This window comes from Trachypithecus francoisi, unplaced genomic scaffold (assembly GCF_009764315.1).
Source record: "Trachypithecus francoisi isolate TF-2019V2 unplaced genomic scaffold, Tfra_2.0 Lachesis_group9, whole genome shotgun sequence".
In the NCBI taxonomy this organism is placed as follows: Eukaryota; Metazoa; Chordata; class Mammalia; order Primates; family Cercopithecidae; genus Trachypithecus; species Trachypithecus francoisi.
The window spans coordinates 9,979,463-10,005,697 of NW_022681474.1; the positions used below are offsets into that span (position 1 = coordinate 9,979,463).

The following is a 26,235-nucleotide window of genomic DNA, read 5'->3' on the forward strand; positions in this document are numbered from 1 at the left end:
CTGTTTTTTGTCTATTTTATTTTATATCCAAATGAGCCGAAAGGAAGAAGCAAAGAATTGAAGGCTGACACTGAGATTGCTGCTGCAGAAAGAGAATTTCCTGTAGCCTTTGATTGTGGAACTCAGGTTAAGAATTCAGTTCCTGGAGCCAGGCATGGTGGCTCACGCCTGTAATCCCAGCACTTTGGGATGCTGAGGTGGTTGGATTGCTTGAACCCAGGAGTTTGAGACCAGCCTGAGCAACATGGCAAAACCCCATCTCTACAAAGAAACCAAAAAATTAGCCAAGTGTGGTGGTGCACACCTGTAGTCCCAGCTACCTGGGAGGCTGAGGTGGAGGTACTGCTTGAGCCTGGGAGGCGGAGCCTGATCTGCAGCCCTGATTGCATCGTTGCACTTCAGCCTGGGTGGCAGAGACCCTATCTCAATAATAAAAGAATTTGATTTCTGCATAAGGATGATTTCACTGCCTTTTTTTTTTTTTTACATGCAAATCCTCCCCAAGTACATTTTAATTTTGTTGTTTTAATTAACGAGAACTTGTTCTCCCCTGTGCCACATCGCTCACAATTTTTTATCATGTGAGATGTATTTATCTAATGAAGTGGGGATGGGAAGAGGCATTAGCTATTTTCGGAGTCTGTGATAGCCACATAATGACATTTTAAGAGCATAAGCTTCAGTTCTTCAAGCCCCTCAAGTGAATGTGGAGATGAGTCAAGTTCAGGCAGGCCCGGCAGACATGAATGTTCTTTCTTTTCTGTCTTCTCTTTCTCCTGTCTCTCCATTAGTAATACTCTCCATTGCTGTCTGTAGATTAATACTCACAGCCATGTGTATACTGTATTTTATAAAGAACTTTACTGTTCACCCTGAAGCTTTGGCACCTGCCAGAGACGTGAGTTGCTGCTGACTCATGGTGACTATATCCAGGCAGGTGTGTTTCTCCTGCAGCGATGGTTCACTCCTCCTGAATCCGGTGCTGTCCCTTTCCAGCCACGGCAACCACTGCCAAGACAAGGACTTCATCGGGGCAGATGTTGAAAGCAGTGGGTGACCTTGGGCAGTGAGTGCACCCAGGGTGGGCTCTGAGGTTGCGGGATCCTCCTGACCTCTGTTTTAAGTGAAAAAAGTGAGACATAAGGCAAAACTGTAAAGTCAGGACACCAAGATATTGAAGTTTGTCCATACTCCTTTTTCCAGCATGATACTGTACTTCCTGTTTCTCACTGCAGTTTTCTTTTCTTTTTTCTTTTTGTTTTTCTTTTTTCCTTTTTCTTTTTCTTTTCAGATGGAGTCTCGCTCTGTCACCCAGGCTGGAATGCAGTGGCATGATCACGGCTCACTGTAACTTCCGCCTCCTGGGTTCAGACGATTCCCCTGCCTCAACCTCCACAGTAGCTAGGATGACAGGCGCCCACCACCACACCCAGCTAATTTTTATATTTTTAGTAGAGATGGAGTTTAATAGTGTAGGCCAGGCTGGTCTCGAACTCCTGACCTCAGTTGTTTTCTAAGTAAATTTCCAGCTTTTCAGGGTCAGGAATCACCTCAACTACTTTCCTGTCCGTCCATTATAGGATGGTGCCTATCACATGGTATTTAAAATACCAGTCACAGGTTGGGGTTGGTGTGGACTTTGCAGCCATCCACGTGTACTAGATTAACCACGTTGATCAGAGTAACCTGTCTTGGTTAACGTGGATAACATCTTGTGGAAGTAGGTATCGATAGAGAATAATTTATGAAGCACCGTGAACATTTTGCTGCATGTATTTCCTAAATCTTCCTAAATCTTCATTGCTTAATGTACAAACACACGGAAGTAGTCATGATATTTGCTAATTGTTGATGAAGGCTGTGACTGGCTCTAGATACACATTGTGGAAGTAATTTTTAGGGCCGGAATGCACTCACATACTTTTTTCTTAAGCCATTGAAAAGTGCGAGGAATTAACAGCAAAACTTGGAGGTTTTAAGTAAGTGATCAGTGTTAGTAGCTATCACTTTTTAACTTAGTAGTAGCTTTCTTTGAAAGAACATTTCAGGGGCTCTAGGTAGATTGTAGTGGTATTGTTTGCCTGTACTGATTATCGATTTTTTAAAAATCCTTTTTGGTCTTTGTACCCTGGCCTATTATATAACCTGGTGGCTAGATGGTAGGCTCAGACTGAGTCAGGCTGCTTGGGTTTGAAGCCTGGCTTCTCTTGGTAGCTGTGTGCCCTTGCTCGGGTGACTTCGTTTTTCTGTGTCTTAATTTCCTCCCGCAAGAGGGATTCCACCCCACAGTCTGTCAGCGGAAAATGACAGTGCAGGGAGTGTGCCTGCCAGTATTTACAACATGTTAACTGTTTCTGTCCACTTGATATTACAGCCTGAGCATCTCTTATCCAAAATGCCTGGGACCAGACATGTCTCCAGGTTCAGATTTTGAAATGTTTGCAGTACATTTGCCTGTTGAGCATCTGAAAACCCAAAATCGAAAAGGCTCCGATGAGCATTTCCTACGAGCGGCTTGTTGGCCCTCAAAAAGTTTCGGGTTTGGGGCTTGGGATTTTCAGAGTTGGGATGTCCAGTTTGTATACACAGAAACTAGTTAATCTCAGTGCAGAGTTACTACATCTTAGTAGGGGAGTGAGAACTGCTCAGGCTCTGGAGGGATGAAACCTGGGTGCAGAAAGGAAGTTGATGTAGACAGAACCTCTTTTATGATGTCATTCCGCTGAAAATAAAGTTCCCTGAAGAGAGATTGCCACGGCAACCTGTTAAGACAGTCCTCCAATAAAATGAATGGCATTTTACTTTTGATCAATATGAAACTACTTTAGGGCAAAAATAAAAATGGGTAGTGATGAATGTAGATGGGAATGACATTGCTGGCATTTATTAAAGGAGAGTAGTTTTTCTGTAGGCAATTTGACCGGACTCCAGTACTCTTAACAGTATTTCTTGAATGTGACAGGCATATTTGTAAATCTACTAAGGACTTAGTAATATATCCTGATACCAGGAATAACATCATTCTTGATCCAACAATTGCAAAGTGTGAATGATTCTCTAGAGCTTTGCAAAGGACAAGAATGTCTCTTTCAAATGACAGTGAATTTTCCATTATCTCTCAGTACATAATTGGTTTGGCGAATCATCTTCAGGACCCAGGAACTCTCTCTGTCCTTAATATTGAGGATGATTAGTTGGGTGTTTGTGTAAATGAATGCATGCTCTCTGACTGCATTAACAGCCCAAAGTAAGTGGTCTGGGGTGAATAGATTTGTTTTTCAATGAGAATAGCTGCATCATTTTCTCATATACTAATATGGATGGACACTTACACCACAGAACTCAGCAGTTCTGTCTATTGGCTTATTTGGAAATTTTGTGGTGTTGAATCCTTCAATTATCATAAAATCTTGTTATTCCTTAGGAGTGTTAAGTGACTTCTTTTGCCTTTTAGATCATATTTAAATGCTTCTATCCAGTATGCAGAGCCCAGTCTCTGTGCATAAATTCACTGTGCCACCTTCCCAGAATCTTTTTTTTTTCTTTTTTTTTTGTTTGAGACGAAGTCTCGCTGTGTCACCAGGCTGGAGTGCAGGGGCTCAATCTCGGCTCACTGCGACCTCACCACACCCAGCTAATTTTTGTATTTTTTGTTTTTTTTTTAGTAGTAGAGACGGGGTTTCACCATGTTCGCCAGGATGGTCTTGATCTCTTGACCTCATGATCCGCCCGTCTCGGCCTCCCAAAGTGCTGGGATTACAGGCGTGAGCCACTGTGCTCCACCCCCAGAATCTTTTATTCTGAGTCACGTGGTTTTCATCTTCCAAATTAAGCTTCACACCTATAAATCCTTTGACTACTGTGATCATAGTGATACTTCATTTTTATGTGCTAGAAGTAAAAAACATTTGTTCTGAAGTTCCTTCTCAGTCTGGATCTTCCATAGCTGTTCTTGCCTGTCTTTTCCTTCTCCCTGTGACAAACGGAGGGTGTTCTGTGTATTCCATGCAATAACTGTTAGTCTTCTGTGTGGTACCTCAGTGGCTTCTGATCAGTGCTTATTGGATGAGTGACAGAATATAGGATTGGAATGGATGTCAAGAAATCATCAGGTTTCTGTCATCCCTTCAGTTTAATTCAATAAATATTTATTGAAGCCTTTCTTAGGTGAGCCACATAGCATAAATGAGGGAGTTTGGCACTTACTGGAAAGTTCTGCACATACAGCATGGTTATCTTTCGTGTTTTTTAAAGTTCTCCAATGGCCAGAAGTTTCAATGGCAAACCCCATCAGAAAATATTGTCGTGCTCTTGCAGTAAAACGTTTCTGAAATCGTCATTCATGAGTAATATAAACATTTGAGTAGCAGGTTTAGCCAAACTCTTAATTGTTATGTCTTTATTCTTGAGTCTTCTCAATTTCCATTATGTTGACTTAGCTTTGAAACTGGTGGGATGTCTACATGGTCATAGAGGGATTTTTTTTTTTTTTTTTTTTGGATGTTGACTAGGAAGTGATTTTCAGAAAGTGGAAGTTAGGGCTGGAAGATACAGCAACGTATTTTGTAGTTTCCAAATTTATTTATGAAATACAGAGTTGAACTTTAATAGGATAAGATATGTGGATATTTGAGGCCATACTACAAATACCTATGTTTGGATGTTGCAACCTCTCAGAATGTCTGGCTTCTTTTTTCAGTATATGAAACAAGAGTGTTTAAGGGGTTTTGTGTAGTTTGGAAAGAAAAGCAGATGCATTTCCGTGAGTAAGAAGTGTCTTGACTATAACTTATGAACTGTTTTTTACCCACAACACTTCTAACATCACGTGTGTGGGTTTTTCCACACCAACCAGTTCTTCAAGTCTCTGGACAGCAAGTGACTATCTTGCAGTTTAATTCGTTTCTGACATCATCTGAAAGCAGTGCAGACCCCACAAGTGAAGGGCTCGGTACCACAAGATTCCTCCACTTTGATGCCAGTCACAAGTCCTAGGATTCCTGTACTTGATGGCTATAAATTACGGTTCCTAAAACCCCCTTCTCAGATTTGATAGTTTTCCAGAACGGCTCACAGAGCAGTTTCCTTACTATTACCTGTTTATTGTGAAGGGTGCCATACAGGATGCACATGAACAGCCAAATGGAAGAGGTGCCCAGGGTGAGGGCTGGAAGGGGGTCCCAGGCACAGGGACTTCTGGCCATGTGGAGTTGGGGTATCCCCACCTCCTGGCACATGGAAGTGTTCATCAACTGGAAAACCCCAACTCTGTCATTTAGGGTGTTCATGGGCGTTTCATTATGTAGGCACAATTGATGAAATCTTTGGCACTTGGTAATGAGCTCCATATCCAGCTCTTCTCCCCTCCCTAGTGGTTGCGGGGTGGAAATGAACTTACAGACCTCTCTAATTATGCCTTGGACTTTCTGGACACGAGCCCCCACCCTGAAGCTGTTTAGGGACCCACCAAGAATGGACCGAATAAAACAAAAAAGCTCCTATCACCTGGGAAATCCCACAGGATTTAGGAGTCCTGTACCAGAGACAAAGACCGGTATACATTTACCACACAGCTGAAACCTGGGAGAAATAATTTAAGTTGTAGGAGAGCTGAGCCAAGACTGACAGAGGGGAAACTAGTTTCTAAAATTTTTGGAATAATGCCCACTGAGCATTATTCTTAAACTGTTTAAGAATATTTAAATGTCATGCTCTTTTTATTTTCATCCCGCATTCATGCGTGGTTTTGATGATTATGTTCATTGTTATAGATGAGCAGAAGTGGGGAGTTTAATGATGGACATTCGAGCGCAGGACACTCTGGGAGAAAAGGAAGAGATTGTGTGTTGTCTGCAGGAAGCGGAAGTGATCCCCTCTTAACCTAGAGATGTAATTAGATGCAGAGGATGCTGAAGTCATTACCCATAAGCATTTCCAATACAGTCCGCAACCCTGAGTGGGCAGGGTTATCTCAGGGACACATTGCTGTCTGCTGTATTTCCAAGGAGCGGCAGCCACTGCCTGGTGTCTGCTCAACAACTGTGAACACAGGAAGTCCACAGAGAGGACAGGGCTTCTGGGGCCACAGAGTTTCCACACAGCACGGGGAGCTCTGATTGACAGACCTTCCCAGAGGACTTGGAGTACGGAATAAAGGTTGGGGGTGGATTTGACTAAAGACTCCAAGTCAGTGGTCAAGGTCAGGCTGAGGGCCTGGGATGTAGAAAGGGCGTAGGGTTGTGGGTAAACCCTACTTAGAAAGCTGACTCTACTCAGAGAGCAAAGGTTGGAGCAAAGAGTTCTGTGGAGGAGAGAGAAGCACAGAATCTGGAATGGAGGGAATGACGAAGGCAGGTAGACCAGAAGCCCCACGGCTGTCAGGACGCCCCGACAGCGGAGGCTCTGGGTAGAGCCGTGGTGACAGAGGCAGCCAGGGGGAAGACCCAAGCCTGCCGCCGTGCACCAGACCTCAGGAATGCCTCGCCCTGTGGCTGTGGCTGGTGAGGGGCAGGCTGCAGGAGGAACGGGGTCCTACACAGAGAAGGAGTCTCCTGAGAAACACTGACATTCATCTGTTAACCATTACTTATAGTTATGAATGTCCCGGGAGTGACTGAGGGCACCTCTGATTGTCAAACAGCGTAATAATGACTGGTTAGACTTGCTGAGTACATTCAGGCCATGTTTTATTATATCATAATTCTATAATTCCCCTTTTCCAAAGATGAAAGGGTTTTGTACTTAAATGGGGAAGGATATTTACCTGCAAAAGCCATGATCGGGACTCACTTCTCGCTGATGGGTACTGGGGACGTGGGTATCTGACAGGAACAATCACTTTTTGAGATGAAGTCTCGTCCTGTCACCCAGGCTGGAGTGCAGTGGTGTGATCTCGGCTCATTGTAACCTGTGCCTCCAGGCTCAAATGATTCTCCTGCCTCAGCCTCCTGGGTAGCTGGGATTACAGGTTTCCACCACCACATTCAGCTTTTTTTCGTATTTTTAGTAGAGACAGGGTTTCACCATGTTGGCCAGGCTGGTCTCGAACTCCTGACCTCATGATCCGACCGCCTCAGCCTCCCAAAGTGCTGGGATTACAGGCGGGAGCTATTGCAGCCAGCCCACTTTTAATCCTTTTTTTTAATGTTTAAATTTTTTGATTGATATGTAATAGATGTACATACTTTGGGGTACATGTGATTAATACATTCATATAATTTGTAAAGATCAAATCAGTGTAATTGAGATACCTATCACCTTAAATATTTGTCTTTTCTTCGGGCTAGAAACATTCAAATTAACTTTGAATTCGGATGTCAGCGAGTCAATGTTGGTTTACTTGTGATGTCTCCTTGCCTGTGGCTTCTGGCCTTGCCTGGGCATGACGGCTGCTGTGTGTTAATCCGCATTCGCTCTCTGTACAGTAGCCTTCGATTCCTTCTCTTTCCTGATTTGCCTTCCCCCAGCCACCTTTAAAAGCAAATGTTTTGAAATCAAAACCACAAGGAGATACCATCTCACACCAGTAAGAATGGCTGTTATTAAAAAGTCAAACAAACAACAGATGCTGATGAGGCTGTGGAGAATAGGGAACACTTACCCACTGCTGGTGGTAATATAAATTAGTTCACTCACTGTGAAAGCAGTTTTGAGATTTACTGACTTAAAACAGCTACCATTCGACCCAGCAATCTCATTGGTGGCTGTATACCCAAAGGAAAACAGGTCATTCTATCAAAAAGACACATGCACTCACACGTTCATTGCAGCACTATTCACAATAGCAAAGGCATGGAAGCAGCCTAAGTGCCCATCAGTGATGGATTGGATAAAGAAAATGTGGTACATATATACTTATGGAATATTACACAGCCATAAAAAAGAATGCAAGTATGTTCTTTGCAGCAACATGGATGCAGCCGAAGGCCGTTATTCTTAGCAAACTAATGCAGGAAGAGAAAGCCAAATACTGCATGTTCTCGTTTAGAAGTGTGAGCTGAACGTTGAGCACACACGGACGTAAACATGGTACCAATAGTCACTGGAGACTACTAGAGGGGAGGGGGGAAATGAGTCATGGGTCAAAAAATTACCTATTGGGTACTATGTTCACTACCTGAGTATAGTAAGCCCATGTAACAAACCTGTGTATGTACCCTGTATCTAAAATAAAAGCTAAAAATAATTAAATGCTTTGTTTGCAACATAAACAATGCAGATCATCACCCGCACCTATTTCCTTGTGCTTTTCCTTATGCATATGATTTTTATAAAGTGTGGATTGTAAGTTATTAAGGAATTCGTAAATGTTTAGAGTGGCCAGTTCCTTTGATTGGGTTTTGTCGTATTTGACCGCGTCCTGTCTTGTTCTGATTAATGTCCTCTTTGGACATGGCCCCAGCATTCATCATGCATCGCCCAATACAGAGACCTTTGCAGACTGCCCTGGGGACATGAAAAATGAAAGGGTCCATGTGGTTCTATAGGCGTTTACATTCGGTTACCTTGGCAACTCAGTGCACAGGTTGAGGGTTTTATAAGCAGTTCTTCTGGTCTGATCTCCTGTCGGACTCTGATGGTACTGGCCAGCTTTTGGGGGTTTTGGGGAAACAGGCACTGTCCGTCTGGGTTCTGTGCAGTCCTCAGAGTTGGATATAGAGTGGTGTGGTTGGAGTAATTAAAAACCCACTTTCGATTCGCAGGTCAAAGAAAGTAACAGGTCCCCAGATATTTTCGTACTTCACACCCAATTGATGTATTTGGAAATCGCAGGATTTATTTGCAGCTATTATTTCCTCAGGGACAGACTGCAAATACATTTATTTATCCACGCTGTTTATCCAGACCGTGAGTTATGAGGTGACCTCCATCTCCGCAAGATAAATTCTGGTATCCGGAGTCCAGCCAACCTCCTCCATTGCTGTGTAGCTGAAGTGGATATTGAAATGTGTTTTCTTAGGAGGCAGGAAAGCCCCATCTGTCTCACATAAGGTTGCTGTGAGCGGGTTATAAAACTGCCAGACCCCTATTAGGAAAGGAGTGTTGCTCCTCCCCTTTATTGAGTAGGAGTCAGGTTCTAATCATCCGTGGGGCAGGTTTGGATTCTTACCTCCAGGCATCTCAAAGATCATGGGATCTTGACTACCCCTACCTGTATAAGCTGTGTGCCAGCTTACTCCCAGTAACTGGTAAGCAGTGTGCTCTTAGACACGGGAGGTGGGGGCAGACTGTGGGTACAGGGTGCTGACTGAAGCTCTGAGATGTGACTCCAGCAGTGAGAGGCCTCGTTTTCTGAAGACACCCTGCTGGGGTAGGATGACGGATTGCCTCCCTTACTCTGCTGTGCTTCAGTTGATAGCACCGAGGACGAGCAAAGCAGTGTAATGTGAATTTTTGCTTAGGGTAAATTTAAGCATGCCCACGAAGCCTTGTTGCCTCTCCCTTGGAAAAGCAATTTAGCCTGCAGAAAATAATTAAATCCGCGGTATCTGGCAATAATTAGAAATTCTAAATGGGGAGGGTTAATTGTTTCCATCAGATTTCGGTTGCCCAATAAAATGGGAGCGCATGCGGACCGTGGCTGAGGTCACTTACAGTACCGTGGCTTTCAGTATTTTCATCTTTCTCCCTGCAGGATCACGCAGATTTGCGAAGCCATTTCTTCACAGTTGGGATGAAGCTTGAGACAGTGAATATGAGCGAGCCCTTTTACATCTCTCCTGCATCAGTGACTAAGGTGGGTTTTCCTCCCTCGTTCTTCGACCCAGCTCCTAGAGTGGATCAAATTAAACCTTTCAACTCAAAGACATCCAGATGAAATATATTCGTGCAAGGCTGTCAGCAATGCCAGGCGAAGCTAAGGAAGATTGCCGCCCCTCCAGTCCAGCGCTGTTTTAAGCTGTTTTTATTACTGGTGGCACAGAGTGACTCTAGTCAGATGCCCCCTCTTATCATGGATAGGGTGAATTTTCCTTGTCTTCTGCTAGTTGTCCACTGACGACTTGCACGTTGTAATCATTACAAGGGTAATTTGTTCTTCCTGCACGGGTAGTAGTAAATATGATCTGTTTATACTTGGAAAATACATGAAAATGGTGCAAAGCAAATTGTCACCTCCCATGTCTCAGCATTTCTGTGTTATTTTTCTCATGTGCCCTCATTGACTAAAGAAAAACTCATGCTTCTAAGATCTACAGATTCAGAATAAAATTACCTTTTAACATAAAGGCATTTTTATAATGATCTGTTAGTCTTTGAAGATTGTAATATCCCAGCGGGTCATGGTGGCTCACATCCATAATCCCAGCACTTTGGGAGGCCAAGGTGGAAGGATCACTTGAGCTCAGGAGTTCAAAACCAGCCTGGGTAACATAGGGAGACCCTGTCTCTACAAACAGTAAAACATTTTTTAAAAAGTATAATATCCATTCCCCATTAAAGAAGTTTTAATGACAAAACCTGTGGTAAAATCAAAATTGCTTGTTTCTACCTTAAATATTCTCTTACAAATAATGTGAGAAACTTAGCACACTTGGCCGATGTGTGTTTCGGTGAATGGTCTTTTGTGTACTTCAGTAGGAGAATTTAATTACAGATTTAAATCTGTTTTAATTTCTTTTTCTTAAGGAAATGGGATTTTCTTTAAGGAAAATCACTTTTCATGCAGTGATTAGTATTTGTTTTGTGAGTCATGAGTTTTTAAAAATGTATGATTTGGTAACACTTGAGAAATTTAGTAGCGATAATGTATTACAGAATATGGACATTGGTTATAAAAATGAAATGCTTTCTAAACGTTTTTTCTTGTAAACGTTTTTTCTTTAGTGAACATAAATTGTTTTTATAACCATTAAAGTAGCTTATTTCAAGGATAACTTTAGGAGCTGGGCACGGTGGCTCACGCCTGTGATTCTGGCACTTTGGGAGGCTGAGGTAGGGTGATCACCTGAGGTCAGGAGTTTAAGACCAGCCTGGCCAACAGGGTGAAACCCCGTCTCTGCTAAAAATACAAAATTTAGCCAGGTGTGGTGGCGCGCACCTGTAACCCCAGCTTCTTGGGAGGCCGAGGCAGGAGAATTGCTTAAACCTGGGAAACGGAGGTTGTAGTGAGCTGAGATCTTGCCACTACCCTCCAGCCTGGGCGACAGAGTGAGACTCCATCTCAAAACAAACAAACAAACAAAATCAGAAAAACTTTAAATATTTAAGGTTATTTAAAGAAAAATATATTGGCTTTTGCTCTATAATCTGGAGGTTGAAAGTCATGTACTCCTGATTATCCAGCATCCGTTAAAAACCTTTTAATTTGAAATGGCCTTTGGGGTTCTTTACTGTGTATCCGGCCGGTACTCGGATATTTTTCCAAAATGGACAAATGGTACCCTGTTGAATCCTAGCCAGAATTCTCCTTTGTTCCGTTAGTGGGTGCTGCAGTCATGCCAGCTGCCCATCTGTTTGCAGATGTAGCATGCTGCAGAGTCACTTCACCTGGTATTTATCAATTAAACTCAACAGAGTTGATGTGCATAGACTGTCAGCGGTAGCCTCTTACATTCTTTTTTTTTTGAGATGGAGCCTTGCTCCGTTGCCCAGGCTAGAGTTCAGTGACATGATCTTGGCTCACTTACAACCTCTGCCTCCTGGGTTCAAGCAATTCTCCTGCCTCAGCCTCCCAAGTAGCTGGGATTATAGGCGCCTGCCACTGTGCCTGGCTAATTTTTGTGTTTTTATTAGAGATGGGGTTTCATCATCTTGGCCAGGCTGGTCTCGAACTCCTGACCTTGTGATCTGCCCGCCTCAGCCTCCCAAAGTACTGGGATTATAGGCATGAGCCACTGCACCCAGCCTCTCTCACATTCTTATTCCTTTAAATAATTCTTATGCCTTTAAATAGCTGTAATATGTAATGTTAGAATGTGTCTACTAATCAAAATTAATTTCAGCCCAAATATCTTTTTCTAGTTGGATAGACTTCCAGTGATAGTTGGCTTTTCACAGTAAATAGTTTTCTCTAAATAGATCTTATTGAGGGGAGGGAAGAAGTATTTTTACTGATTTCTAAACTGTGTTTCCCTTTTTATTTTGCTTTTTCTTAGCCTTTGTAGCAAAGATAAAATAAGTCATGCTGTTTCGTGTACAGCCCTCCTTCTTTTATTGACCATGTATTGTATAATGCATGGACTGGGATGTGTGCATCTGATCTGTCTTTTACAACCTCGGTAGGCACCTCCCCAGGTTCAAGACTCACCTTCATGTAATGAGGTATCAGAATACTGCTAGCGTAGAAGATATTTACAATTAAATATATTTCTGTAAGTGTGGGGAAAGTACCTTGGAGTATTATGTTTGAAAATAGAACACACTGTGCTGTCATTACTCATCACAATGAAAATTTTCCTTTTTTCCCACCTTGGGCCTTTTCTTGGTGGCATAACTGTTGAAGAAATATGTAAAAAATGTTACAACAGACAGACAAGGATGCAGACAGTGTGTGGTGGATCCAGTATTAAATGATGAACTTCCAGCAGTGCAGCGAGGGTGTGTTCTTGGTGTTTAAATACTGGCAGATGGTGATGATGTCATCTGTGTAAGCGAAGTGCATCATATTGATTAGAGGAAAGGATACTGACATGAGAAGCCTTGGGTTCTGTTTCTGTGTCTGCCATCTCTTAGCTGTGCAGTCTTGGGCAAGTCAGTTAATTGCTCTGGGCGTTAGTTCTGAGTCCTGTGGGTTCTGGACTGGGTAGAGCACAAAACACTGCTTTGGACCATTTAGGAACATGAGCCCTGATGGATTTGCTGAAACGTACTAAGCTTTTCCTTTGAAGCGTTCCCACGTGAACATGCATTTTAATGGTTGTGGAAATTCCTTCTTTATAGGGTACCGCAGCTCCACCAAAATGACATGCTCTTTTATATACGTGTGTGTGTGTGAGTATGTGTATGTATGCGAGACAGACTAAATAACAGTAATTTAACAGATATTTATTGAGTATTCATAGGCTCCATTCTGGACAGTGTTCCCATTGTGGAGCTTATATTTTAATGGGGGGTGACAGACTATAAACAGAATCAATAAGTAAATAAATCTAGTATGTTACATATTAAATGCTAAGAAGAAAGATACACCAGGGCAGGGATATTGGGTTCCTGGGACTGTGCCCACCAATAGCAGTGAGGAGTCCAGGAGGCCTTGGTGTTAGTTTCCCTGTTGGTACGCACTTGGCTTTGCAGCCTGAGCCAGATGGCCATGCATCAGTTTTCAAGACTGTCCAGGGGAGTCCAGGTGCCCAGAGGAGTGAAAATGATAGAAGTCAAAGGATTTCCATAATCCTTTCAGGTGGAGGGAGGATGAGATTCTCAACAGGGTTCTCGGAGATGACCTCACTGGGAAGGCCCCGTCTGATCCTTTGTTGCTTGAAGTTGACTTTCACAGGCAAACCTTCAGTAAACTATTTACCAAAATTAGCCCAGAGAAGAACAGAAGTGAGTTTCCTCTCCTGCTTTGCTTTGAACTAAATTGCTTCCAGAAAAAAAATGAAGGAGCCAGGAATCATAGCTTCGTAAAACTCTCAGGGTTTCCTAAGGAAGACTGGGTTATGTCTGTTGAATTGGGAAAGGGATCTTTTTTTCTGGCCTGTTTTAGATGCTAAATTATTTAAATCCATCTTGCTTTTCAGTGATGGTCCATCTGATTTTTACCCTCTGCTTTGTTTATTGGCATGCCTTGCTCTTATTTCTTCATTGATATTTCTTCTTATAGTCAGTGGACATTTATCCAGTTCCTACGTACAAAGCACTTTATATGCATTTGGGAATACTTGTGTTAACAAAAAGACATCACTCTCCTCTAATAACTTATGCTCTATGGCATTGGAAGACCGATGTGTTATCAGTCTAGAAAGCAGTAAGAGTTTTCAATACAGAAGTTGAAGTCTGAAATTTTAGGAGCACAGAGTGAGGGCGGTTTGTTCTACCCAGATCAGCAGCACCGAAGTACGAGATGCACCTTGAAAATGCACTGTGTTTTGATAGCTTAAACATGGCATTGCAGGTGTCGTAGTCGGTGAGGCTTAGGGTGAATGATTTCCTCTTGGGCTGGAGGGTGGGGTGTTCTGAGGGACATGGTGCAGGATGAGGCTAGAAAGCTCCAAACCAGATCTTGGAGATTGTTGAATGATCTGGTGTAGAGTTTGGTGCTGGCTGTGGACCCTGAGAGATGGTTTCACTTTTCAGTTCCTGTCTTGGCTGTCATCGAAGCTGGGGTTTGTCTGTCTGACTTCCTGTGTTCATTTTTCTTCAAGCTATGACCATTGGTTTACTTCTCCAAGTCTTTGATTTTGTTCATTCTCAGTCTTCCATATCACCTAGTTATTTATCTTTCCATTAATAGGACCACAGCGGTCAATTCTAACTTTTTATTAGCTGAATTAATTTAGTAATAGACATTGAAAATGCCAGGTTGTATTCAGATCATTTTGATGAACTATATTTAATTGCCTTTGGAAGCTCTGCCGCTATTTTATGCTTGCATTATGTGTAACTCTAAAGAATTAACCTTTGGCTCCCCGCCTTTTTTTTTTCTTTTAGGTTTTTAACAATCATTTTTTTCAAGTGACTATTGATGACCTAAGACCTGAACCAAGTAAACTCTCAGTGCTGTGCCATGCAGATTCTTTGGGGATTTTGCCAGTACAATGGTGCCTTAAAAATGGAGTCAGCCTCACTCCTCCCAAAGGTTTGTATTCTGTGAAGGTGTGCAGGGTCTGGCGATTCAGGAGGGTGTCTTATTGTCGTTAAGTAACACTTGCATTAATCTGGGGAGGCTGGTTGTGTAAAGGGTTTAGATGTAGTAGAAATAGGGCGTTCTTCATCAGCTTGACATAGATGTCAGTTACAGCTCCATCCCCGGGCGAGGCGAGCGGCCGTGGGCTTCTCACTTCTGCCCACAGGAGATTCCCCATCCATTACGGCATTATTGGCAGACGTGCTGCTGTTGTGTAATCATAGAGGATACAGCATTGCTAAGTGATTGAGCTCAAAGACTTAAAAGTGTCTGAGAAGTGGCTTTACAAATGTAACAGTGTTGGTGAAACATTTCTTTGGAGTTTTTATTTCCAGTAAGCTAAGCTTTCTCCAGAGTCAATTTGCTTTCAGATATCCAACAATTAAACGGTATAATACTTTAAAATAATTACACTGGGAGCCAGGATGCATTAAAATAATTTTAAATTGGGATTCAAGAACCACATTGTTAGTGAGTACCGCTCTTAGAGTTTACCAGTGTGGTTTGTTGTCCCTTATAGGCCTAAGGTTTATTCAGGAAGAAAGTAGTAAGATGAGAGTTGAGACTAAGAGAAGAATAATAAAAGTATCATAAGAAGAAGAAAATTGGAAAAAGATGAGAAAAGTAAACTTATTGAGGAGGATTTTAACAGATAACCTTAAATAATAAGGGGTTTTGTACTAACCTTTCCAGATCTCTAGGGATTGGATTGCTTGGGACATTAACCCTCCTGGGAGAATCATGCAGTTCCCACAGGTTAAGTCCCATCTTACCTGGTGGCCTCGCCCCTCTGTTCGCATCATTTAGTGGTGCCTGCCTGCTTACCTTTCCTATGACTGTACTCTGCTGGGCTTTTATCTTCATTTTCCCCATATTTGTCCCTACGGAGGAGATGCTTTTGAATATTTCCATTTCTGCTGTTGACTCTTTGGGTTAAAGTTGTGCAGTCGTGGAGTTCGGCCTAATGGTATATAGTAAACTTACACAGAACACAGCTTACCAGTCACTGTTTTTAATGCCTAATTCATTCACTCCTCAAAGTGAACTATGAAGAATCTAAGTCCCAGAGAGTTTATATAACTTGCCCAGGGTCACTTGGATCGTAGGTCTCTGGGCAGAGCTTGGGACTGTGTCCCCTGGTAGCGGTGAGGACTCCAGGAGGCGTCGGTGTTTGTTTCTCTGTTGGTATGAACTGGCTTTGCACCCTGAGCCACATCGCTGCTTCAGTTTTCAAGACTGTCCAGTGGAGACACCTGTGGGAGTCTCTAGGGGCCAGCAGAGTTAAAATGATAAAAGTCGGAGGATTCTCATCGCTTTAATATGGCCTTGCAGGAGTCATATTTATCAACGACCTATTGGTAGTAGGTGGGAAGGCCTTCCCTGCTGTGGAATTAGCCGTAGGTCCTGTAGAGTCTGAACACCCTGTGGGCCATCTTCCTTTGCTTCTTTTGAACTTTTCTCATGGAAGCATGTGTGGGGAATGGGTCCTGTGTCATTGAAGGAAAATTTTTTCTAGATATGTAAATGCTACTTGGTTAGACTTTGCTCATTCCTTGATACTATTAGGATCTATTATATTTAAGAATTTTGAAAAAATGGTTGGCTACTTCCTCATTGAGTGAAAAAAAGGAAAAGTATTTATATCAGCATTTTGGCTGCTTGATCACTCTATTATGGCAGAGGTTTCATAGTTGTCAATGTTTTCAGAATTTTAAAATACATTTTCTATGAATTACATAAAAAGATCATTGACATAGCTTAGAAGTTCACCAGGAAAATGGGTGTGCCTATTTGGATACTTGAATTTTATGATATTAAGAAAATTGTTTTACATTAATGTAACTGAACTGTTAAACATTCAATGAAAGGACTGTACAAAGATATAAAATTAAATATTTTTATATTTTAAGCTTTTTATACCTAATATTTAGTTATGATGATCATTTCTTTTCTTTTATCCAAATATTTGTGATATTTGGTGAGGTGACATTATCTTCATGCATTCTTCCAAACCATTCCTTTTTCTTGTTGAAAGTGAAATTTTCTTTTTCAAAAACTCAAAATTTTCTTTTTCAAAAAAATTTCTTCATGGATATTATGTACAAATACATACTGCACATCAGTAGAATTCAGTAGAATATTGAGTAATGGTGGCTGGTACCTTCCAATAAGAAACTGTAATTCTTTTTAAACCATTTAAGCATTCAGGAAGTGGTAAATATCATTAGTTCAGTGTACTAGTCTGTTTTCATGCTGCTGATAAAGAAATACCTAAGACTGGGTAATTTATACAGGAGAAGGGGTTTAATGGACTTACAGTTCCACATGGCTGGGTTAACCTCCTAATCGTGGAAGGCAATGAGGAGCAAGTCACGTCTTACATGGATGGCAGCATGCAAAGAGAGAGCTTGTACAGGGAAACGCCTGGTTTTAAAACCATCAGATCTTGTGAGACTTATTCACTATTAAGAGAACAGCATAGGAAAGACCTGCCCCCATGATTCAATTACTTCCCACCAGTTTCCTCCCATGACATGTGGGAATTGTGGGAGTTACAATTCAAGATGAGATTTGGTTGCGGACACAGCCAAACCATGTCATTCAAGAATGTGGTAAATATCATTAGTTCAGGAATGTTTTCTTGAAACAGTAGAATTTTTACTTATAAACCAGTAAGAAAAAGACTAGCAACTTACAGGAATGTGGACAAGGAATAAACTCAGAAGAGCACACAATACAAGAAGCTCAGTGACTCTTGGGCAAACTTATCATAATAAGATAAACACAAATGAAGAGAAATCCTATTGATGTGGTATCTGCTTATCAGATGAGATAGAAATCCGAAGGAGAAGGAACAGGAGAACCTCAGCTTAATGAGACGGTTGAGGAATAAAGATTCTTAGACATTGCCGTTGAGAGTGCAGGAAGGGTGCAAACTGTGTGGAAGGCAGTTTGGCAGATTTTGCTAAACTTTTATCTTCCCACTGACTCAGTAATTCCACGTCTGGAAATTTCTCCTTAAATTATAATGTAGAGATCATCTGCATAAAAGTTTGGTTTTTTTTGCAGCATTATTTGTAATAGCAAAAGAGTGGAAAAATTCAAGTACTTATCAGTGGGATATTGATTAAGTAGACTTTGGAGATCCTTCTAATGAAATCTATGCCATTGTTGAAAAGAATGAGGGACGTCTGTATGAACTGATGTGGAAGGCTGTCTGAGATACACTGTGAGTGGTACAGTAGGTATCATATGACACTTTCTATGTTAGAGAAGAGGCAAAACAGTATATATTAGTGTTGCTCATATTTCTGTAGTTACATAAGAAACTAATGAGAACAATTATTAGTGTTTGGGGTATGGGCGACGGTGGGGAGTGTGGCGTAAGGGATGAAGGTAGACATGACGTGTAACAATACTATTTTTATCTTTTTTTTCTTTTCTATCTAAATAAATGTATTACCTATTAAAAAATAAACATATATTATTAAAAATGGAGGGTTTTTATAACTGAAAGGGATCCTAAAGATGATTTCATCAACCTTACTTATTTTCTATCTAGAGAAATTGAGGCTCGGTTGTGTTAAATGACTTTTCAAATCCTGGTGCAGGGGTGTTGGGTTAAAAACCCCAGCCTGAAGATATCAAATCTAATGCTTTTTCTACACAACTATATCCACACTTCACTGCTGTTCTGTCTTGCTGATGTTTTGTAATGTTCATCCTTCTTAGTAATTCTAGAGCGTTTGGGGGGCCTACAGCAACCTAATTCATGTCAGTGAACCATGGCTTTACACGATTCAGATAGTCAATATGTCAAAGCAGTCAGAGAACTGCAATTGTAGGGAATAATTTTACAAGGGTGTGTGATTATAAGACAATCATGGCTTCATTCATTGACTTCCTTACTCTCTCGTGAGAGTGCAATATTTTTATTTTTGTAATTAAACTGAATGAGTGTTTAGAGGAGGAGGTGGTGGTGGTGATTGTGGTAGTGGTGTTTTATGGTTTCCTTTTGAGGTGGTTGGTTTCACGTCTTACATCTCAACCCCAGGATTAAGAGTCATGCTATAGAGATGTTTCAGAGACCGTTCTTCACTTTATAAATGTATGTAAGTAGAAGCTTTTTTAAAAATAAAAGGTTGTTGTGTCTAAATTAAATTATTAGATTGACATGTAGAATATGTGGGATTTATTATACATATTGCCAAGTGATTTCAGATGTTTTCATGTGTGTGTGTTTCCCATGAATGTACTGGGTTGTCTAGATTACTGTTAAAAACAGGCATGCTGCCTACAATTATGGTGTGTTGCTTGATTCCAAAAAGAGGTTGGGAAGCAGCTGTTGAAATTAAAGACTTCTGGTGGTGTAGGAGAGAGATATGCAAATAACACAGACATTTTATTACATTCTCTTGACTCTGTTCCTACTTAAAAAAAAAAAAAAAATCTGTCCTCACACCTTAGAGACAAGAGAGCTAGAGTGGATAGGAGTTTTTCAGTGTGGCTTTCTGTGTAGTAAACATTTTCCTGGTAAGCAAAAGTTAGAACCTTGGAAATTTTACCCAATTAGTTTAAATCCACTAAACAGCAAGTCAGTTTCATAGGCACTATGAAAAGTGATCAACAAGTGGATCACCTAAGCAAACATGTGTATAGGTTATCAACCTTGACTTGCTATTTTAAAATTATTTCATTAACCTTTCTTGTGTAACATGAAAGATTAGTTGTAGAATTAGTGGAGGAAAAGTTCCACCCAGGAACTTTTGTAGAAAATGTTCAGCCTTTAAATTTCTGCTGTAAAAGGTGTGAGCAAAGGCTGAATTAATTGGCTTACGTTAGCAACTTTGATTTGTCTCTGTTAGGCTGACCATTTAATAGACACATAAACTGTTAACACAGTTCAGGAAGTAAAGGTGTATTTTAATTATTACTGAGACACAAAGCAGGAAACCCTAAGTGGTATTCTCTTTTCCTAAAGAAAAACCTCAGACACTGACTGATGAGCTTAATCCGTTTTGTCACTCATGTTTCAGACATACCAAAGGGGGCAGAAAATAACATGTGGACACTCATGGCCCTACCATCTTGCTTCAACAGATGCTAACATTCTGCCTTGTTTGATTGATGTTTTTCAACAACAAAATATAAAACATGAAAGTGTTACGGATATAATGAAGGCCAAGTCATCCTTAAGTCCTCTGTTTCTTATGCCCCATACATCATCCATCAGGGACTTCTGTTCACGTTTTCAGAGTCTCACTGCTTTTCCTCATGACCACCTGTCTCAGGCCACCAGTGAGTCTCATCTGGTTCCTGCAGTGGCCCCTTGTTTAACTCAGGGGACTCTCAACACTTCAGTCAGATCGATCGTGTTAGAACATAAACCACAGGTCCTTCTGCTCGGACTGTCCAGCGCCTTCCACCCCTCCCAGCGTCCAAGTCAAGATTATGGCAACAGCCTACAGCACCCAGATGTGCTGACTTCCATTGCCCTGTCCAGCCTCATCTCTCGACTCCCTACTCAGTCTGTCCTAGTCACTCTCATCTCCTTAACGTGGCACCTGCTGTTCCTTCTGCGCAGATGCCCTTAACCTGATTCAGTCTTGACTCAAGTGCTACCTGCTTGAAGTCATCTTTCTGGGCTTCCCTGTTCAATCTCAATAGCAAACCACCACTCCCAACATTTGCATCTCTTTCCCTTGTTTGTCTTGTTTTTCATTCATCTCCCCCACTAAAATGAAAGATCCAGAGCAGCGTGGGTGTTTGTCAGTCACCCACCAGTGATCCTCAGTAGTTGGAATAGTGGGTGGCATTTGGTAGGTATTTGTTGAGGTTGAATGAATTGAAGCTCTGTCCCCATTCTCTTCCACCCCAGCCCTTCACCCGTCATCCTCTGCAAGGTGAGCACCCTCCTAAAGATTACATGCTTTTATGACATGACTGCATAGGCTTCTTTGTTTATGCCTTACCAGTATCATTGTTTTTATTACAGTCAAGTTAAAATAGACCTTGTTTGACTATTTACATATATAATGTGCTATGCATATCTTTAGGTAACTTTTTATTTATTAACATTTTTCAGATTTTTTTCCATGTTGGGGCATGTAGATTGTTTATTCATTTTGCCTGCTTTATGAATATACTGTAATATTTGAAAATTCCATTTTCTATTGGTGAACATGGAAGGCATTTCCAGGTTTCCCTATTGCAAGTGATCCTCAAAGGTACATCCAGTGTCCCCAAGTGTAAGAGGTGCTTTCAGGGGATATTCCTAAATGTGGAATTGCTGGAATTCCGTAGATAGTGGTGTTAGTTTACATTTCTAACGTGGTGTTTGAGCATTCCCATTTTGTGTCACCCTCACTGTTTTGCGGTGTTCCCAGGGTTAAGCATGGCCCCTCTGAGGGGAGTAAAGCAGATCTCCTTGTTTCAACGAGGTGGTCCTGATCACTAGGATGGTTGAGCACTGCATCCTACCCTTATTGGCCTTTTGTGGTTTTCTTCCTCAACCCATTTTCTTTTGATCACAGAAGTAATTTATATATTCTAACATGAATCCTTTCTCAACAGTGTGCTTCACACATATAATAACCTAGTCTGGCTTCTTTGCTTTTTAATGGTTTTTGTAATGGCATATTGAAGTCATAAATTGTAATGTAGTCAAACAGCCATCTTTCCCTGTATGCATTGTTTATATATCTTTAGAATCCCTTCCTACTGATGTGTTTTCTTTAAAACTGTTGCAATTTTCCTTTTCCATGTTTAGATCTGCAACCTACTTGAAATTGATTTTTGTATTGGCATGAGGAAGGAAAACTATCTTATTTTTCTTGCTTGGATAGAATTGAAGTTTTTCATTTCTCCACTCGTCTCTGCATCGTTTGTTGAATGGTCTGCTGTTTCCTCTTTGATTTATAATGCCACCACTGTCATGGATTCATCCCTTTGTGGGTGTGACTCTTAACCCTGTTCTTTGTTATTCTGCCTCTTCAGTCTGTTTGTATAGCCCTGAACAAATTGTTATTACTTTATAATAATATAGTCTTGATATCTATTAGTTGAGTCACTTTTTCTTTATTTTTGTTCAACATTTCTTGGTCATTTTTGGCAGGTCATTCTTGTACATGAATTTTAGCATTGGTTTGTAAGGTTCTGTAAAGAGACATATTGGATTTTGGCATTGCGTTGAATTTACAGATTTAGAAAAATTGATATTTTCTTATATTATCTTTTTATAACTTGCAATCTTTTCTTGGAATATTTCCTAGGTACCTTATCCTTCTGCTTGCTGTGGTGAATGGGATTTCTTTTCATTTCTTATTGACTGTCAGCTGGTATAAGAGAATACCACTGATTTTGTATATTTATGTCATATCTAGCTACCTTTCTAAACTGTCTTAAAAACAGTTTGTGTGAGATATGACTTATGTTATACTTGACAGTTTGGAAAAACTGTTTTATAAACCTATCTGGAGCTGGTGATGGTGGTGTTTTATTGAGTGTGAATTTATTTCCTTTAGTGGATATAAGTTTAGTCAGGTTAACCATTTGTGAGATAGTTTTGGTAATGTACATGTATTTTACAGTAGTGTCTGTTTTAGCTGTATTTTCAGATTTATTGTCACATCATTGATCAGGTCAAGTGTATTTATTAAAGTATTCAGGTTTTCTATATCCTCACTATATTTTTATCTATTGTTCTGTAAATTTCCGAATGGTACTTTAAAATATTATTTTGAGATTGAGGATGTTAGCTTCTCTTTGTTTTGGTGATGGATATGTTTGTGCAGTGTGTATATGTGGGGGGTGTGTGTGTGTCTAATATGTGATGTGTAGGTGTGGTAAGTCTGTGTGGTATGTGTCTGTATGTGTGTGCTCTGTGGTGGGTGTGTGTGGTGTATAGTGTGTGGTGTGCATGTGTGTGTTGAAGTTGTTAAGGTGTTCAGATTCAAGATCATTAAACTGGTGGAAGCTCTCTTTTTTCCTGATAGGGCATTTTGCGTTAAAGTCCATTTCTCTGGCCCTCCCTCAGATTGGTTTGTTTCCTTATGTGGTTTGTGATTGTTGATTGTCAACTAATTTCAGTGGTGGTTGTTATTTATGTGGCAGTTCCATGTGCCCTGGGTTGAAGTCATCCCTTCAATCTATATTTATTTGTTACTATCTCTATCCACCCACTAGGAAATAAACTTCATAGGGTCAAGGGTATTTTAAAAATATCTTTTGTTCACTGCTACATCCCCAACACCAAAAACAATGTCTGGTCCTTGAAGGTGTCCCTGGTTATTCAAGGAATGAGTGACTGAGTTTGATATTAATTTCTTAGTCTGTGTCCCATGGAATTGGAAAGCTAGACCCCACATCCATGTGTGCCATTGCCCTGGGGAAGTGCATGATCTCCTTTTTTCTTCTTCAGAACCTCATGTACGTAGCCCATCTCTGTTGCCTCTCTGATCCAGTCAGCTTAGTTTGTCTGGTTCTATTTTCATAGACTGCGCTGCTGCCTAGGGCCACATGTATGTAGTAGCCTCGGGTCCTCCTGCTCATCTCTCTTGAGCCAGGCTGTCCTCTGCCCTCTGGGCTGGGCTGCTTAGCTCTGGTTTTCAGGGCTCTTTCAGGTTTTGTTTTGTTTTGTTTTTTGGTGTATGTGTGTGTGTGTGTGTCTGGAGATTTTCTTCTTTTGACTTGGCCTGTGTAATTTTTCAAAAATGTGTTTCGTCTGAATATCTGTAGGGAAACTGTCAGATCGTCCCACCTGGCTACTGGACTTGGAAACAAGTCTCATTTCTAGCTTTCTGATTCATTCTTGAGCAAAAAGGTCACTTTTGATTGAAAAGAGTTGGGATAGTAAACTCTTTGGGTCATTTTTAATATCTGAAAATACTTCTGATTGTTGAAAACTAAGAGCCTTTTATGTTTATCCCTAAATTCACTTCATTCTTCAGGGTATGTAAGAAGTTTTTGCCCATTGACAGCTGATATTTATATGTTAGACCCCATCCTGGGCACATACCTGTGTCCCCTAACATTTTGTTTACAATTCAGAATAACATGTGGAACATTTCCTCAGCAGAGAAGTATATGAAGTGTCATACCATGATGAAGATTAAGTATTTCTCAACATAATGTTTTAAAAGATAAGAAAGATGGTATGGCTAGTGCTTATATTATTGTCTTACTTATCTTCCTTATTTTCTGTTTTTTTTTTTTTTTTTTTTTCCTGCATTGTTCCATGGGTGAGCATAAAAACACAGAATAATTCAATTGGGAATGAATGAAAGTATCACTTTTAAAGCTCAGCATCAAGGAGGGCTTAAAATTGAATATCACCCAAGAATGTGGAGGTAGCTAGAAGTGTTCAAGAGGGAGGTTGTAGGTTTTTAGCAAACAGCATGGACAAGAACAAATGCTTTAGTCAGTCGCTGGTGATTTTGCTGTCCTGCCTGTAAGCCTGCAATGTACAGAAACTCCTTTGTGAAACAGATGGAGGCAACGTTGAGAAAATTGTTTTCTGGAATAGACAGACTGGCTCCCAGGACTGGTTCTGCCAGCTGAGGTCTGTACAGTCGTGCCTCCCTGCCTGGGCCGTGGGACATTCATCCCCTAAAGTGATGCCACAGAGCCCCTGGCTTTAGTGGGTGTTCAAGGAATGTTGGTTGCCTCAAAAACGTTAAAAACTTGGGCTTGAAAGGAGAAAGATCAGCTTTCAATCGGAAGAGTGAGGCATTGCAAAAATGCCCCGAAGTGCTGCTCTGTGAGTTGTGAAACTTTCTGGGAAAGGACTGAGAACCTGTTCTTAGAACTTATGTTCTGTGGCATCAACATTTATGCACATATCTGGGTCCTGGTATTTGCTGACTTTGAAGATGATTGTATCACTTTTCCTTTCCAAGGAAGGTGGAACTGAAAACTAAATAAGCTTGCTATTTACTCATGCTCTTCTAACATTTAATAGAGTAAACATTCTCTGGGGTGAAGAAGATCTCTCTATGGAGCTGTTTGCTCTGCAGCGGTGAGATCTTCAGAGCCTTCTTTCCTCACTCTCCGAGTGCTCCTCCATTCTTGCTTTTACCTCACTGTGTTATCGGCGTCAGGCTGTGTGTCTGTTACTCCCAGTAGTGGCTGGAGCCTGAGGAATTTGACACATTACCAAATTGACATTACAGTGGTTTTTAACGTTACACTCCAACCACAGACACATAAAAGCACCTGCTTCCTGACAGCCTTTAGAATGGTGTATTCTTAGTGTTGTTTTTCATTTTGCCAGCCAGGTAGATAGCAAACATGGTATTCCTTTGCTATTTTTATTTTTTATTAAGATTGTGTATGTTTTTTCATAGCCACCCAGGGTAGAAGAGGAGTTTTTATTCCTGCATGTCTCTTTTGTTAGAGAATTTTTTTCTGTAAACCCATCTCCTACCCATCTTAAGCCTCCTGAAAAGGGCATATGGCCACCATGAGTGTCTCAAGATTGTACCGATTCACTTCCTCCAGGAACTGGATATCAGGATTCTACTAGCAGAGCTGGAGGAAGGCTGAGGGGAGGCAGTCATCGTGTATTTCATGTGCTGAGTGGACTCTGGATTGATCAACCATGCCTTAATTATCATTTAAAATAGGGCAAAGATTCTGTGTTTTCAGATACTTTTTTATTAATGAAATAATTTTGTGATCGTTACTGAAAACTTGGAAAATACAAAGAGGTCAAAGAAGAAAGTAGCCAAGAGTCCTACCAGCCAACAATTATTGTAATATTTATTATTAGGGTTTTTGTACATTTTCTCTGGTCTTCATCTTTGCATATTTTATATAAATCTAATATTCTGTATATGTTTATAGCAGTCTTTTCATCTAAAGCCATAGCAATTATTTTTTATGAATTTTTTAAAACTACATGTAGTTTCATGCCTGCGTGGCATTCCACAGACTTGGAGAAGTCTCATCTCATTTTCTATTACTGCACAGAAAGTTAGTTCATTTTTTTTCCTCCAGTGTTACTAATCATAATGCCGTAAGTGTCTTCCTGTATAACACCTTTTTCGGTTTTTAGGGTCATTTTTATGGGATAAGTTCCCAGAAGTGAAATGGTTGTGTCAAAGGGTAGGAGTTTTTTTAATGCCAAATAGTTTTTCCAAAGAATTGTCCACTTGCACTGCCAGTAATGATGTGTGCAAATAGAGCTGTTTTATGTCAATTAATATGTATCCAAGGGAAATAGGTCATCAACCTCTTCCCTTTTGGACCTGTAAGGGTGGAAACTTCATTCAGAATAAACACTAATAAAAGCTTAAATAAATCTAATGGTTGTGGTTCAGCAGTCTCTCAGGGAAGCTTGCAGCAAATTTTAATTGCCTAAGGGGTTTTATTTCCTCTCATTTTCTTCTCCCCTCTGCTATTTTCCTCCCTCCCTCCAGGTTTAAAACATGTTTTCCTTTCCACAGTTAAGC

The 26,235-nt window shown here is 40.8% G+C and overlaps 1 protein-coding gene across 3 annotated transcripts in view; it reads left to right on the plus strand.

Annotated features, from left to right (window-relative positions):
- SFMBT2 (Scm like with four mbt domains 2) overlaps positions 1-26,235 on the plus strand; it is a 259,882-nt gene that overhangs the window by 161,259 nt on the left and 72,388 nt on the right. For all 3 annotated transcript variants that reach the window (XM_033208309.1, XM_033208308.1, XM_033208311.1), the window contains 2 exons: positions 9,635-9,736; positions 14,590-14,737. In XM_033208309.1, the coding sequence (XP_033064200.1) occupies positions 9,635-9,736; positions 14,590-14,737 (250 nt within the window). The remainder of the gene's footprint in view (positions 1-9,634; positions 9,737-14,589; positions 14,738-26,235) is intronic.